This window comes from Danio rerio, chromosome 3 (assembly GCF_052040795.2).
Source record: "Danio rerio strain M-AB ecotype USA chromosome 3, GRCz13ab, whole genome shotgun sequence".
Lineage (NCBI taxonomy): Eukaryota > Metazoa > Chordata > Actinopteri > Cypriniformes > Danionidae > Danio > Danio rerio.
The window spans coordinates 16,200,001-16,217,919 of NC_141023.1; the positions used below are offsets into that span (position 1 = coordinate 16,200,001).

At 35.5% G+C, this 17,919-nt stretch overlaps 1 protein-coding gene across 2 annotated transcripts in view; it reads left to right on the top strand.

Annotated features, from left to right (window-relative positions):
- Positions 1-17,191, top strand: part of lrrc3cb (leucine rich repeat containing 3Cb) — a 68,644-nt gene extending 51,453 nt beyond the window's left edge. The window contains exons 6-7 of one of the 2 annotated variants that reach the window (XM_087241909.1): positions 14,156-14,201; positions 16,548-17,191. In XM_087241909.1, the coding sequence (XP_087098035.1) occupies positions 14,156-14,201; positions 16,548-16,570 (69 nt within the window). In that variant the 3' untranslated portion in view covers positions 16,571-17,191. Of the gene's footprint in view, positions 1-14,155; positions 14,202-16,547 lie in introns of those variants that run through there. The other variant, XR_015479381.1, reaches the window with a different exon arrangement.
- The last annotated feature ends 728 nt before the right edge of the window (positions 17,192-17,919 follow it).

The following is a 17,919-nucleotide window of genomic DNA, read 5'->3' on the forward strand; positions in this document are numbered from 1 at the left end:
TTAAATTAAAGACCAGGCTAAAATGCGAAATAATGTAGCATATTTTGTTCAAATAACATAAATATTAAATGGGAAGAGAAAATGTTTGCAATATCTTCTTTTGTCGAAATTAAAGACTACTTTAAAATGCTAAATAATATTTTTTTGTTTAAAATTTTTGAATCAATTAAAATAAAATAAAAAAATTAATAAATATTAAATAGGAGGGGAAAATATTTGCAGTGTTTTCTGTTGTCGAAATTTGAGACAAACATGTGTACCGTAACTTTACCTTGTGTGTGTGTATAATATATATATATATATTCATTTTTTTTCTTTCTGGCATAGTCCCTTTATTAATCAGGGGTCGCCACAGTGGAATGAACCACCAACTTATCCAGCATAGGTTTTACACAGCGAATGCCTTTCCATCTGCAACCCAGTACTGGAAAATATCCATACACACTCATTCACACACCTGGAGGAAACCTATGCAAACACAGGGAGAACATCCAAACTCCACACAGAAATGACAACTGATCTAGCCGAGGCTCAAATCAGTGACCTTCTTGCTGTGAGACAACAGTACTATCTATCTATCTATCTATCTATCTATCTATCTATCTATCTATCTATCTATCTATCTATCTATCTATCTATCTATCTATCTATCTATCTATCTATCTATCTATCTATCTATCTATCTATCTATCTATCTATCTATCTATTTGTCTGTCTGTCTGTCTGTCTGTCTGTCTGTCTGTCTGTCTGTCTGTCTGTCTGTCTGTCTGTCTGTCTATCTATCTATCTATCTATCTATCTATCTATCTATCCATCCATCCATCCATCCATCCATCCATCTATCTACTTATTCTATTTATCTATCTGTCCGCCCGCCCGCCTGCCCGCCCGCCCGCCCGCCCGTCCGCCCGTCCGTCCGTCCGTCCGTCCGTCCGTCCGTCCGTCCGTCTGTCTGTCTGTCTGTCTATCTATCTATCTATCTATCTATCTATCTATCTATCTATCTATCTATCTATCTATCTATCTATCTATCTATCTATCTATCCACTACTTTAATCTATCTATCTATCTATCTATCTATCTATCTATCTGTCTGTCTGTCTGTCTGTCTGTCTGTCTGTCTGTCTGTCTGTCTGTCTGTCTGTCTGTCTGTCTGTCTGTCTGTCTGTCCGTCCGTCCGTCCGTCCGTCCGTCCGTCCGTCCGTCCATCCATCCATCCATCCATCCATCCATCCATCCATCCATCCATCCATCCATCCATCCATCCATCCATCCATCCATCCATCCATCTATCTACTTATTCTATTTATCTATCTGTCCGCCCGCCCGCCCGTCCGTCCGTCCGTCCGTCCGTCCGTCCGTCCGTCTATCTATCTATCTATCTATCTATCTATCTATCTATCTATCTATCTATCTATCTATCTATCTATCTATCTATCTATCTGTCTATCTATCTATCTATCTATCTATCTATCTATCTATCTATCTATCTATCTATCTATCTATCTATCTATCTATCTATCTATCTATATACAATTCATTTTAAACAAGGGTACAAATAATTTGCAATGTGACATTAAAAGTTGCATAAAGTAATGTTCCATTTTGGTTTTTACTAAAAGAAAGGAAAATATCATGAATGAATGATTGAATGACATGTCAATGGGCAATTATAATCACATTTCAGTTGTTTTTAATGTAGGTGTTTTTCTACTGTATTGATTCATTAGTTTACATCCAACGTGCCATTTTACATCTTGACATGGAACCACACTGTGAAAAACTATTGGTTTTACATTACTTTTTAGTTCATCGTTTCAATTTACATTAAACAAACTGACTAGAAATATGAAGTTAAACTTTGTATAACTAAAATAAAATCAGCTGAAACCTGATTAGCTAATTAAAAGAAGTTAAAGTAGCATTAAAAACATTTGTTGTCATGATTTTTTGTCATACATTTCTTTACAGAACAGCCACCGCTTTAGAATCTCTTAATAGTGTGTTTGTTAGCATGAATTCTGCAGCAAAGTTGGAAAGAAATAAAAAAGGAAGGGGGAAAAAAATTATACAAGCTTTCTAAAAAGCCCAGATGTCGGCGGAGGCAGAAACACACACTCAAAGTCACATTCAGAGTGTTTTACGACTCAATTTAAATACAGACGACTGTTATATTTCTGAAGTGTATTTCTCATTGGGGAAACCCCTGATGATTTTTTTCATATGTGGCCCAGTTTTTATGTGGAGCCGTTTACCTTTGAACCCCGCCGTCTGGTTGAATGCCTCTACAAATGAGGTTTTTAGCTGAAGGAACATTATACTTGAAGGTTTTCCCTCTTCTGGGCTTCAGACGGGACCCTGAGGAGCAGGAGCGGAGCATGAGGGCTCTGTTTAGCTCCCTGTCAGAGTCTGCACAGGAAATCTAGGAAATTCCTGACAGAGATGCGGAAATCCATCCGCTGTGCGGGGAGTTGTGTTATGCACACGGCACACACACACTTACACACACTCCAACACAAACACTTCTGTGTGAGGTGGGACGCGAAGGCATAAGGGTATTTTGAAGGATTTTGCTATTGTGTGTGTGTGTGTGTGTGTGTGTGTGTGTGTTGAACAAAAAACTAAACAAAAAGTAATAAGGGAGTAAGAATATTACCCCAGTAAATGTATTAAGTACGTTACTTGTTTTTAATTTTACTTCAGCACAAAAAGTAGTTGCTTTTTAATTAGTCAAGAAGTTAAAGTCCATGTGGAATCAAAATATACAATGTTTATTTTGCGAGTCCACATTGTTATTCTTTAGGTGAAGAAATACTCTGCACGTTATTCCACTGGTTTGTTTTGGTAATCTTCAATCAAAGTCTGAGCATTTGCTTCCACGTTTGGAGTGGGTGGTTCATCTCTGATGATGTCAGTTTGATTGATTCAGTCACAGTATTGTTAACGCCACCCCTCTTACTGTTAGTTTGCTATAAGGGAATGATGCGCAATAAGAAAGCCCCGCCCCCAACTCAATATACTGTTTCAGCTGGACATACAACAACATACATGAATCAGTGAGTTGTTCATTAGACACTCAGTCTGAACAGATCAGCTGGATCAGTGAGTTGTTTACTAGAGACTCACTCTGAACAGATCAGTTGAATCAGAGATTTGGTAACTGGAGACTGACGTTGAACAACTCCCTTGAATCAGTAAGTTGTTGACTAAAGACTCATTCTGAACAGATCAGTTGAATGAATCGGTGAGTTAACTGAAGACTGGCTTTGAACAGATCAGTTGAACCAGTGAGTTGCCAACTGGAGTCTTGCTGTAAACAGATTTGTTGAATCAGTTAGTTGTTTACTAAAGATTCATTCTGAACAGATCAATTGAATCAGTGAGTTGTTTACTTAAGAATCATTCTGAACACATCAAGTTGAATGAATCAGTGAGTTGTTAACTGAAGACTGGCTTTGAACAGATCAGTTGAATCACTGAGTTGTTCACTAAAGACCCACTCTGAACAGATCAGTTGAATCAGAGATTTGGTAACTGGAGACTGACGTTGAACAACTCCCTTGAATCAGTAAGTTGTTGACTAAAGACTCATTCTGAACAGATCAGTTGAATGAATCAGTGAGTTGTTAACTGAAGACTGGCTTTGAACAGATTAGCTGAATGAATCAATGAGTTGTTAACTGAAGACTGGGTTTGAACAGATCAGTTGAACCAGTGAGTTGTTAACTGGAGTCTTGCTGTAAACAGATTTATTGAAACAGTTAGTTGTATACTAAAGATTCATTCTGAACAGATCAGTTGAATCTCTGAGTTGTTCACTAAAGACTCGTTCTTAACAGATCAGTTGAATGAATCACTGAGTTGTTCACTAAAGGCTTGTTCTGAACAGATCAGTTGAATGAATCAATGAGTTGTTAACTAAAGACTGGCTTTGAACAGATCAGTTGAACCAGTGAGTTGTTAACTGGAGTCTTGCTGTTTGTTGAATCAGTTAGTTGTTTACTAAAGATTCATTCTGACCAGATCAATTGAATCAGTGAGTTGTTCACTTAAGAATCATTCTGAACAGATCAGTTGAATGAATCAGTGAGTTGTTAACTGAAGACTGGCTTTAAACAGATCAGTTTAATAAAAAAAAACAGATCAGTTGAATCACTGAGTTGTTCACTAAAGACTCGTTCTGAACAGATCAGTTAAATGAATCAGTGAGTTGTTTACTTATGACAGGCTCTGAACAAATACATTGAATCAGTGATTTGTTTCCTGGAGACTCACTTTGAACAGATCAGTTGAACCAGTGAGTTGTTAACTGGAGTCTTGCTGCTTGTTGAATCAGTTAGTTGTTTACTAAAGATTCATTCTGACCAGATCAATTGAATCAGTGAGTTGTTCACTTAAGAATCATTCTGAACAGATCAGTCGAATGATTTAGTGAGTTGTTAACTGAAGACTGGCTTTGAACAGATAAGTTGAATAAAAAAAAAAACAAATCAGTTGAATCACTGAGTTGTTCACTAAAGACTCGTTCTGAACAGATCAGTTGAATGAATCAGTGAGTTGTTTACTTATGACAGGCTCTGAACAAATACATTGAATCAGTGATTTGTTTCCTGGAGACTCACTTTGAACAGATAAGTTGAACCAGTGAGTTGTTAACTGGAGTCTCGCTGTAAACACATTTGTTGAATCAGTAAGTTGTTTACTAAAGAATCATTCTGACCAGATTAGTGGAATCGGTGAGTTGTTAACTGGAGACTTGTTCTGAACAGATCAGTTGAATCTGTGAGTTGTTTCCTAAAGACTCATTCTAAATATATATATGTTGAATCAGTCAGTTGTTTCCTAAACACTCAGTCTGAACATATTTGTTGAATCAGTCGTTTTCTAATGACTCATTCAGCTGAATCAGTCTGTTGTTTACTAGAAACTCTCTCGGAAAAGATCAGTTGAATCAATCAGTTGTTAAATGGAGACTCAATGTAAACAGATCAGTTGAATCATTGAGTTGTTTCCTAAAGACTCTTTCTGAACAGATCAGTTGAATAAGTTAGTTGTTAACTGGCTCTGAACAGATTGCTTAAGTCAGTGGCTCGATTGCTAGATTTATGAATTGTAGAGTAAAAAGCATAATATTTTATTTGGACATGTAAAGTAAGAGTTTAAATAATAAAAAGTCTCTTATTAAATACAGATGCTTAAAAAACATACTTAAGTGCCATAGAAATTGAAAGTATAACTAAACTAATCTGTTGAATGCCAAACAGATTATATTTCTACTTGTGATGTAAACAGTTTTTTTCTTCAGTCTTCCACGTGTTTCCATGCCTCGCAAAATTTGATCGCATTGCATTTAATCACATTTTTTACAGCTTAAATAATTCAGAAATCTAAACTCCAAATGCTCAAAGTTCTCTTGGGCCCAAACCACAAACCCTGTCCGGAAAATCTGAAGTTGACTGGCAGCCTCTTTAACCTCAGCAATCTTGTGAGTCCTTTAAATTCTTTTTCAAATGAGGTTTGAATGGCTAATGTCACTTCTAATATTGTGGGAATGACTTTCTTTCTCTTTTTTTTTCTTTTTTGTTAAACATGCTTTACTGAAAAGCTGCTGTTTATTGGTTGAGAGCCTGAAGAAATTTTTGATGCTTTTAAAAATTTCATTGATAAGAAATGCAAGAAAAATCATCAAATATTATTATTATTTAAAATAACTTGTTTTTATTTTATTTTATATTATTTTAATGTGTACTAAAATATAATTTATTATTGCCATGACAATGCATAATTATTCCAGTCTTTGGTGTGATATAATGCTTCAGAAGTCATTATGGTATGCTGATTTGAAGCTAAATTGAAATCATTTGGACAAGTCATTAATCTGAAGTTAAATTATTGTTATTAATTCTTCTAATTATTACTATCCATGTAAAAAGAGTTGCTTAATATATTTTGTAAAAATTGGGATTTTTTAATAAAAAGAAAGGTTAGAGTTCTTAGTTCAGTTTATTTTTAAATATTGTCTTTATTGTCACTTGAACGTTTCCTGTCTAAATAAAGGTCATCGTCTCTTTATAGATAATACAATACATACACAAAAGTTGGGTTGTTAAAACCCATTGTTGGATCAAATATGATCAAACCCAACTATTGGGTCAAACAAATATTTTTTTTAATTTAAATTTAATTGACATAAAACATAAAAAAGCTGTGCTTGTCTTTATTTGCCAGGTAAAGTTCAAGGTAAGGTTCCTTTTAAAAGTAATATATTACAATCCTATATATATATATATATATATATATATATATATATATATATATATATATATATATATATATATATATATTTCATTGATAAGAAATGCAGGAACATATATACAGTTGAAGTCTGAATTATTAGCCCCCCTCTGACTTTTTTTTACATTTCCCAAATGATGTTTAACAGAGCAAGCAAATTTTAACAGTATGTCTGATAGTATTTTTTTCTTCTGGAGAAAGTCTTATTTGTTTTATTTAGGCTAGAATTAAAGCAGTTTTTTAATTTTTTAAAAATATTTTAAGGTGAATATTGTTAGCCCCTTTAAGCTATATTTTTCCGATACTCTACAGAACAAGCCATCGTTATACAATAACTTGCCTAATTACTCTATCTTAACCTAAATAACCCAGTTAAGCCTTTAAAGGTCACTTTAAGCTGTATAGAAGTGTCTTGAAAAATATCTTGTCAAATATTATTTACCGTCATTATGACAAAGATAAATCAGTTATTAGAGATGAGTTAATAAAACTGTTATGTGTAGAAATGTGTTAAAAACATCTTAGAAATTGGAATTAATAGAAATTGGGGAAAAAATAAACAGGGGGCTAATAATTTCAAGCTCGTTTAAAACATTTGGGCACAAATAATTGTGATGTTTGGAGGTGTAACAAAGATGAATTGCGTTAAAATATTTATACAGGTAAAAATGTTTTTCTTACTTGAAATTCTTGTTTCTTGTTTCTAGTCCAAATATCTACATTTCAAAGCAAAAGCAAGATTATTTTACTTGGCCCATTGGCAGATAGCTGTGCTTCTGAAGGTGAAAACAAAACAATATTTTTGCTTGATCTCAGATATTGAGATATTTTGACTAGAAACTAGACAAAGAAAGAAATAGCATTTTTTGCATGATGATTATTTATTTTTTTCTACCTGAATATGGTTTCACTGTTAGACTCGCCAGAAAACTGTTAAATAGAGCTATTCAAACCTCATTGTGAAACTGTATTAACATCACAATATTTATCGCAGTAAAATAAAATATACCAAATTTCTGATTTTTCCAATATCGTGCAGCGTTAATATAGATATTTATTTTTATTTTTATATATTTCCCAAATGATGTTTAACAGAGCAAGGAAATTTTTACAGTATGTCAAATAATATTTTTTCTACTGGTGAAAGTCAGATTTGTTTTATTTTGGCTACAATAAAAGCAATTTTTTATATTTTAAACACCATTTTAAGGTCGGAATTCTTAGCCTCTTTAAGCAATATATTTTTTCAATTGTCTACAGAACCAACCATCAAGATCATGAGATAAAAAGGCACAATAATAAACATTCTTAGTTTTTTGTGTGTGTATGTATCTGATATAGAAATAGATTTTCTCAAAAAAAAAAACCTTCTATATATAGGCAATACAAATGACGATTACATCATTGACTGAATACCGCGCATGTTTTGTCTTTATATGGATAAACTGTTGAAAGACATACTTCGAAATCTTCATGCATGTGTGTTTCAAAACAGCTCTCCTCCTCTATTACTAGTCTTTTGTGTCTGTTGCAATTGCATTCTTAGCTTAGCAACAATATTGTTGTAGACAGTGTGTGACAATGGCTGTTTGTGTGACCTGTTTTGACATTTACACCTTCCGTGTTTCTGTTAGTGAATAATTATAGCTTGAAATTGGTCTGCATGCATCATGTGCGTGCGTTCAGCTCTCGAAATATATGCACAGAGCAGCAGGATGTGGACAAATCTGCCTCATGCATCTACCTGTCAAAGCATTTCATCTTTTTTCTCTATTTTTTTTTTTTTTTGTGTTACATGATGGCTGTGTTTTTTTCATGCTTCCTCCCACGCAGCGGTGAGGTCTAGCTCATTGCTGTACTCACATGAACCTAACAAGAAGGAAGTTGAGCGCTTGACTCTTATCATTGCAAAAGATAAGCAGGATTTTATGATTTTGAACCATGATGTCATTAGCCTTACACCTCCTAACCTGAAAAAGAAAAGCGCATTGTTGATTTATCATTCGCTGTAATGGGAATTTCTACATTTACTGTATATTAAAATGAAAAAGCTGATTAGATGTGACGTATGAGAGGCTTTTCTTTTAGTTTTTTCCACTGTACACAACCACATACACACTTACTCTTGTACATCCTTTATGGGGATTAAAGACTTTTCATTCATTCTTTTAGTCCCTTTATTTATCAAGGGTCGCCACAGCGGAATGAACCACCAACTCATACAGCGCATGTTTTTACGCAGCGAATGCCCTTCCAGCCACAACCCATTACTGGGAAACATCCATACACACTAATTCACCCACACTCATACACTACGGTCAATTTTAGCCTACCCAATTCACCTATATCACATGTCTTTGGACTTGTGGGGGAAACCGGAGCACCCGGAGGAAACCCACACGAACACGGGGAGAACATGCAAACTTCACTCAGAAATGCCAACTGACCCAGCTGAGGCTCTAACCAGCGACCTTCTTGCTGTGAGGCGAACGTGCTACCCACTTCGCCACCCATTCGCCTATACTGTCTTATTAATTAAAAAAAAAAAACATACTTCCAGTAAGGGCAAAGTATGACAAAAGTAAATCATTCAATGCAATTTTATTTTATTCAAAGGAGAAATAAAAAAGGAGAAAATGAAACCCTGTAATGTAAACAATGTAATGCAAAAATTTGTGAACCCCATACTAAATCTGTGAAAATGTATTTCATTTCATTTATTTTGACAAAATAAGAGAGATCGTTTTTTTTATTTAGCACTGTCCCGAGTAAGATATTTTAAATAAAAGATGTTTACCTACATATCTATACACCATTGATTTGTAATACTTTAATGTGGTTAAATGGATGATCTGCCATTGTTTTTTTTTCTTTGCTTTGTGATAGTTGTTTATGTGTTTCTTGTTTGTTCTGAACAGTTAATTACTGAATATAATGTATTAATTAAAATGTGCATGTATATTAGGTTAAACAAGTATACACACACACACACACACACACACACATACACATATTTGCCTAAATTTTCAGTAAGCAGTTTATTTGATCTTTATACTGTAACATTAAATATCAGTCAGCTTTGTTTCATAGTTACCTTTTTCTTTTTTAATTTGAGGTTTTTAGGTGATCCTTTTTCTGACAGTAGTAAGTAAATAAGCTTGTGGTGTCGAATTAAAACAGGTCAGGCTTTTTGTCAATTTTAGAATATAGAACGTTATATACACTTGTTTTCCCAGAGCTATTTGTACTGCCAGCAGTGTATTTGAACAACTCGCATTGAAGCTGTGTGTGCACAATAATAATAACTACAAGAAATGGGTTAGTGTCAGCCTTGTGCAACTTTTCTGGTTCAAGCTTTAGTGTGTGTGTAGTGGGTTTTGTGATTTCGACATCGGACACTGCAACAGTACATGAAAGTGTAGCAGCAGAAAATAAAATAACAAACAACAACAACAACAACAACAAAAAATCCTCACTAAGGAAACTGGACGACTTCTGACTGGCATCAAAATGCATATGAATGAACAAGAGAGTGTTAATTGCTTCAGTATGTGCACATATGACCTGAGGTGACCTTTTTGTTGCTTTTAGCACACCAGGGATAAAATCTTTCAAGAGTCAGTGATTTGATTCAATATAATTGAAACCTTTTTTTTGTAAAACATATTCATTCGTTCATTCATTCATTTTCTTTTCAGCTTAGTCCCTTTATTATTCAGGGTTCACCACAGTGGAATGAATATCCAACTTATCCAGCATATGTTTTGCGCAGCGGATGCCCTTCCAAGCTGCAACACATCACTGGGAAACACCCATACACTCTCATTCACACAAATACACTAGACAATTTAGCTTACCCAATTCACCTACAGTCTCTGGACTTGTGGGGGAAACTGGAGCACCCGGAGTAAACCCACGCCAACACAGGAAGAAAATGCAAACTCAACACAGAAATGCCAACTGACCCAGCTGGGGTTCGAACCAGCGACCTTCTTGCTGTAAGGCGACAGCGCTATCCACTGCGCCACCGCGCCGCCCTAAACATATTAAACAAACAAATTAATGAATAAATGGGTAAAATTTTACATTAAGCTTCCATTGGTTAATGTCAGTTGACCAACTCTCGCATTTCCCAGGCGCTCCCAGTTGAAAACTGTGAGTCCCGTGACAAGAACTGACTGATCATCTTCATACTTTGGAATATACTGTACACCTTTATGTAGACTAATTACCTCAGACAAGCACAGGATGTCAGTGGTTACAGGTATCCAGTTTTCCTCTAAATGTCTTCTTTTGTGTAAAAAAAAAGACAAAGATTGGGAAAAAAAATTGGGAATGTTTGGGAAAAGTGAATAATGAGAGAATGTTAAGCTTTGGGCGAGCTATCTCTTTAAGTCTTTTGAATATGTCAAGCTGCTGTGATCAGCCCATTGTAATGTTTTTTCAGTGAATATTAAACTACTGAAAGAGCTGCAGTTTAGTAGTTTTATATGTATATTTTATATGTTTTAAAAGTAACTTCGAAGTAAAGTTATTAGTAATCTGCTTACTTTTACATGAAGTAATTAGTAATGTAATCAGATTACAAATCTCCAGTAGCATACAGTAACTTGTAATCTAATAAAGTTTTAAAGTAACTTACCCAACACTGTTAAGGGTTATAATAATTAACTGATGTCATCATTTACACTAGTGTTTGTTAAAATATTTAATGATGTTGTTAATAATGATATTTATGGTAATATTCGTCACAAATTTAAAATGCTCAAACCTTTATAAGTGGAATTATGCAAACTCTTTGTACAAGTGGTCATACGTTCATGCATTTCAATCGAAGCACAAAATGGATCATTTTCAAATCCAAAAAACCTTCATCAATAATCTCACATGCTTAATCTTATGACTGAGCAATGCTACTTAAACCTCAGTTCTGTCCCTCTTTTGTTTTCATGTGTTCCCGCCAGTGGATTAATTGAAAAACGATAGGCCTACAGGAACGTCTAGCACTAGTTACGTCATTTAGCAACACAGAGTCTGGCATCCACACCAACAGACAAACACATGCACGACAAAAGCTGTTTGCTTTGCTCAGACGTCACAGTTTTGTGTCCCCCTGCGACCTTTCCAACTAATGTCCGCACACACACACACACACATACACACATGAATGGACAGCAGAACCAAAACTGCAGCCAGCAGCTCCTTGTTTTGCCAAAGCATTCAGGGAGAGAAAGAAAGCAAATGCTCAGTCAAGGTACATTGATCCTGTAGAGCAAAACAAAGAGATCCCATCAGACGTATGCCAGTAAACATTGCCTGATTTAACTGTTTAAGTGAATCGTTCACCCTAAAATTAACATATGCTGTCAGTTTATTCACAATCAGGGCATATAGATGTTTTTCCTCCACCCATTGAACATTATAGAAGAGTTTTAGCTGAAAATGTGGTCCTTGGTGATTCTTAAAATGACTAATACCAAAGTTAATCTCACATACACAGGCCCGTGCAGAGACTATATAAGGGACATGTGCAGGATAAAATTTTTGAAGAAGGGGGGGGGGGGGGGGTCGAACTTAAAGGGGGTGGGGGGTTAATTCGGGTGAGGGGGAGTTGCGGGGGCACTTCAGATCATTTTGGAAAGGCACTTTCTATCCAAGACAAAAAAGGGCATGTGCACTGCTCATGTTGAGCCCTATGTGTGCATGTGCCATATACAGATCAAACAAGTGCATCTTTTTAGACATTTTTGTTTAAAATGTATATATATTTTTTATTTTATTAAGGCTGTGTTAGTGTAAAAAGCAAATAATTTGGGAAAATATGTGTTTATATTTTAGAGCTTCACCCATATTAAACATTGTTACACTCAGGACCTTCGGGGCTAAAATGACCCCATTGAAACCCATTAACAGCCCATTATTTCATCCCAGAGCCGTTAATGCAGAAAGTAACACATTCATTGTTGGCTGGCCTCCATTGTGTCTGTCATTTTGCCTCTGTTTTTCATGTTTTGCCTGTAATGCTTAGCAAATAAATACTTTTTTCTTTGTCTTGTTTTCTGCTTTTGAGTACTGGAGGCCAAATTAATTACAATTATTTAATTATAAGCATGTTAATGTGCTGACTCGTCTGTCTGTCAACTGGTTGGTAAGTGCTCTCTTTTCTCAAATATTTGGACTCTTTTCGAATGTAGGTGGGAGGACAGTGTGGAGAGAGCATTGAAAAATGGAGTTTGACTTAAATACTCCTCCTAATATTGAGGCCTTTAGAAGGATCTGTTTTTGATAGCAGACCTTTTCAACGTTTCTGTGGAGAGAGGTTACCAAGCAAGTACTAAATTGTTTGGAAAATTAGTAGATGAAGGTATTTTGCCTAAAAATGATGATAGTGTTGAAGTGCAAGTTGAAATAGTAGATCAGATAGATAGAAGTGATGTTAACTATGACCCTGTAATGACCCAAGATCCAATAATTGCTTTAGAGTTAAAAGAATTTGATCTTTTAATTAAGGAGTGTGAGGCAGAAATTATAAAACTTCAGGTAGTAGAGAGACAAGCAGACTGAGATATCCACCTACATAAATTGAATCTGTTAGTTTGAATCTGTAAATTTGAAGTTAGTTTTGAAACCAGTTCCTGTGCCACGTTCTAGGCTTGTGTCAGTCTCCACACCTGCAATTTCTGCTGTACTGTGACGGAAGATTTTTTGCGCGTACCATGACCATGTAGTGAACCTTTTGACAGTAAGTACATAAGACTCCATTCAGGGAGACTGAAGTGTTCACAGACTTTTGTTTATTTAACCTTTACCCGATTCATTAATTTGTTCTTCTTTTCCTTAAATTCTAAATTTTAGTTTAGTTTACTTTGTTATTTTCCTTTCCCTACCCTAGACAAAAAAGGGAAAGAACGTAACAAATGTCAGAGTTTGTATGTACAGTACATACTGTGCATCCGGAAAGTACTCTCAGCGCTTCACTTTTTCCACATTCTTTTATGTTACAGCCTTATTCCAATCAAAATTCCTGTCTATTCTGTAATTCCTCAAAATTCTACACATAATACCCCATAATGACAATGTGAAAAAAGATTTCCTGGAATTGTTGCAAATTTATTAAGAATAAAAACCCTGAAAAATCACATGTACTTAGGTATTCACAGCCTTTGCTAGAAGGTCAAGGGCACTCTGATGCATTCAGGATGTCTCTGTACATTGCTGCAATCATCTTTCCCTCTATCCTGACTAGTCTTCCAGTTCCTGCTGCTGAAAATCATCCCCACAGCATGATGCTGCCACCACCATGCTTCACTGTAGAGATGGTATTAGCCTGGTGATGAGCAGGTCCTGGTTTTCTCCAAACGTAACGCCCGGCATTCACTCCAAAGAGTTCAATTTTAAGTCTCACCAGACCAGAGAGTTTAGTTTCTTATGGTCTGAGAGTCTTTCAGATGCCTTTTGGCAAATTCCAGACAGGGAGTGGTTTCTGTCTGGCTCCTCTACCATACAGGCCTGTTTGGCGGATTGCTGCACAGATGGTTGTCCTTCTGTAAGGTTCTCCTCTCTCCACAGAACAACGCTGGAGCTCAGACAGAGTGACCATCGGGTTATTAATCTTATTATTGATACCTGGTTTTAAAAAGAAACACATCTTGCAAAACAACTAGTAAAATATTATATGCTGTCATAATGGAAAAAATCTCTCCATCAAACAATATTTTTAATAACATTTGAAAAAGAATTATAATTTCACAAGAGAGCTAACGATTTTGTCTTCAACTGTAGGTGTAACTTTTTGATAGGGCAATGACTTCAATGTATCATCAAGTATTGATTTTTTTTTACTTGTATATGTTTTTTATAGCTTCATTCAGACGCTCGCTTCTACAGCCAACCGATTTCTGAATTGGGTAAGAAATATAACGGTACTCCAGTCTGTATACTCCCTGATAAAAGATTTTATGATCTTACACAATTTTACTTCCCAAGTATGTTTATCTTGTGCTGAGGATGTTTATAGACATTAGAAGGAGCTTCAGGAGAGTTTGTCATTCACTAAAACATTAGGTCAAGCAGAATGATATTACATAAGCTCTTCCCAGACTCTCTCTTTCTTTCTGTCTGTTTCTGCTGTCACACATGTGTATAGTCGCTCAGCCCAATGGTTTTAAACTGATCACACATTTTTGGTTTGAAGAAACACGATCAGGCCTGAATCACATGAACACACATGAAAGCAGAAATGAAAGAAATGTGTCATTTTCATCTATCTATCTATCTATCTATCTATCTATCTATCTATCTATCTATCTATCTATCTATCTATCTATCTATCTATCTATCTATCTATCTATCTATCTATCTATCTATCTATCTATCTATCTATCTATCTATCTATCTATCTATCTATCTATCTATCTATCCATCCATCCATCCATCCATCCATCCATCCATCCATCCATCCATCCATCCATCCATCCATCCATCCATCCATCCATCCATCCATCCATCCATCCATCCATCCATCTACTTTTTAATATGCTTGTTAAGGATGCTTGTCTCTATAACAGCACACTAAAATCTTTATCTTTATCTTTATCTTATTATATAAACTATGAAATTTACTGGAAAAAAAATATTGCTGGAGCACTAAAAAACACAATTTGGGAAGTTTTTAACCCTACTGCTGGGTAAATGTGGGACTGAACAGATAGGGGGTAAAATTATCCCAAGTAATTGGGTTAATATTTTTAACTCCATAAATTGTTTGTTTTTCTACCCAATAATTGGTTATTTTTATACTTAAATAATAGGTTAATTTGATCCAAAAATGCCTGCGAAGGATGACCCAGAAATTGTGTTTTTTTTACTCTACATCACTGAAGTACGGTGGGGGATGTGCAGCTTTGATTACAGGTGTACAAAAGGTGCTAGTGAGAATGTTTTTTTAATTCAGAAAGGTCTGACTAAGGGCTGCTATGAGCATAAATCTCATTTTAATCATCTGAAAATGCAAGGAATCTGCATTTATGTTACACTATTTTCATTGCATTTAAATAAATTAGTACACAATATGTGGTATCTCAGTCAGCCCCTGATGTGAGTTGATTTGACCAAAAGGTTAAAATACCCAAGACTCTGAATATAACCCCCCAAAACCCAATAAATGTGAATATTACCCAAATGCCCCAACCCAAGATTTGGGTAGAAAAAATAACCCAATATTTTTTAGAGTGAGGGGTGTTCTGATTTAAACTATGGGTAATTTTATGGCTTTGTACTGTAATCTGTTGCCAGATTATGTCATTGTGATACAGAAAGGAAAAGACAGCACTGCATAGCACAAGGAAAAAACTCAACAAAAGTATAAATGTAAACATAGGACGATCTCTTTTGAGATGCACCTTCTTTAGAAAAAGTCAAGATTCACCTGGGAGAAATGTACCAATTCTAGACAGATTTAAAAAAAATGGTCGGATGGAAATGTATTGGAAAATGCATTATGACAACATATTATGACAACTTGTTCAGCCATTTTGCATGTAAAGACTTATGTCAGAAACAAAGGAATAAATGTTTTGGGGGGTGAGACTATTGATACAGAGACCAAAATAATACATGTTGATCAACATATCATTAGCAACTGATAATAGGAAACAGCAGAGAATTGCGCATATCATTTGCATGGATGTACAAAGGCATTTGCAACTTGTTCAGAGGAATGAGAAACTGCTTTTTTGATGTGCACAAGTGACACAATGACCTGAAGATTTGAGAAATGTACCAAAGTTACTTAGAAAAACTGTAACTCATTTTTTGCTGTTATGAATTTTTGTAAAATATGTTTTTACAGTGTGTAAATTCGAAGGCGACTATATTCATATGTGCATATTCAGGTTCAGAATCTGCTTTTGTAAAATGCAAACACATGATTGCAATAAAATAATAACTGTAAAACAAAACCGGTTCACTTTTTATCATTCAGTGGTGCTAACACACATCCATTTAGTCACCCTTTTATAAAGATATCATAGCCATATACATCTATGTGTCACCTGGAGACCGAAAAATTGTTTATGAAAGTTAGTCAGTCACTACACACACACACACTGCTTTGGTATCTACAAAAACCAATTACCTAATGAGTGCGAGGATTCCTGTCATACCAGCTGGCTTTAGTACACACCCTCCCTCACTCTCTCTCTCTCCCTCTCTCTCTCTCTGTCTGACACTAATCTCTGTGTTTTTGGTTTCAGACTTTCTCCCCCTCTGTTTCTAGGTGTCTGACAGCCATGAGATTAAAGTGAGGTCTCAACATTCACTCTGCTTCATAATAAAGTCAGTGTTTTCCCTCTGTGTGTGAGTGCTTGTGTGTGAGTGTATGTAATGTGATTTACAAAGTATGAGGTAAATCAAGGCAGGGCAATGTCTGTTTGGTTGCTGTGACAACAAGCTGATCAACACACTCGGAGATCAATGAGTAAAACTGAAAGGAGAATGTGTTCTTAAAGTTTAAGAGACAATATGGGTGAAAGATGAGGGGTGGGATAAATGATTCCACATGCATATTATTGTGTTTTAAGGGGTTCGAATATGTTCTAAAATAAATGAAGCAGCTATTTGTGATCGCTGAAATAATTAAAATATTGTAACATTCCCAGAATTTTTTTTTCATTTGTTGTAATTTGAAAATCAGGGGTTTTGCATTAGGTATTGATTTTATAAGGTTTTTGAAAATTGTTTTTTTACTCACTATATCCTTCGGTTTAGTCCCAGTTCCAGTTCAGTTCCATGCTGCATTAAGCTGAATCAAATTAACCTTATAAGTCATTTGAAGGTGGTGCCGTGGCTCAATGGGTCGCCTCACATCAAGAAGGTCACTTCTTCGAGCCTCAGCTGGGTCAGTTGGCATTTCTGTGTAGAGTTTGCATGTTCTCCTCGTGTTTGCATGGGTTTCCACTGGGTGCTCCGGTTTCTCCCACAATCCAAAGAGGTGAATTGGGTTGGCCAAAGTGTATGTGTGTGAATGGGAGTGTATGGGTGTTTCCCAGTGATGGGTTGGGGCTGGAAGAGCATCCACTGCGTAAAACATATGCTGGATAATTTGGTGGTTCATTCCGCTGTGGCGATCTTAGATTAAAAAAGGGACTAAGCCGAAAAGAAAATGAATGAATGAATGAATTAATGAGTCATTTCAACTTTTAATTTAATTAAACTGACTTAAAACAGCTTGGGTAACTCATAAAAATAAGTTGTAACGTAGTTTAATAAGTTACAAATAACTAAAGACACATGTTGTCTTGACTTATTAAGCAAACAAATTTTCTACAGTGTGGGAAAAATTGGTTTAGGGTTGTCTAAAAATGAATGTAAACATTTTTGTTATTTCATGCCAAAAAAAAATCTCCAACATTCATTCATTCATTCTCTTTACAGCTTAGTCCCTTTATTAATCTGGGGTCGCCACAGCGGAATGAACCGCCATTTTATCCAGTACGTTTTTACGCAGCACATGCCATTCCAGCCGCAACCCATCAAAGGGAAAAAATCTCCTACGTTTTAATTTAATTGTTTTATCTGTATTAAAGAACAAAACAATTGCACTTTGCTCAAACATACACATAACTA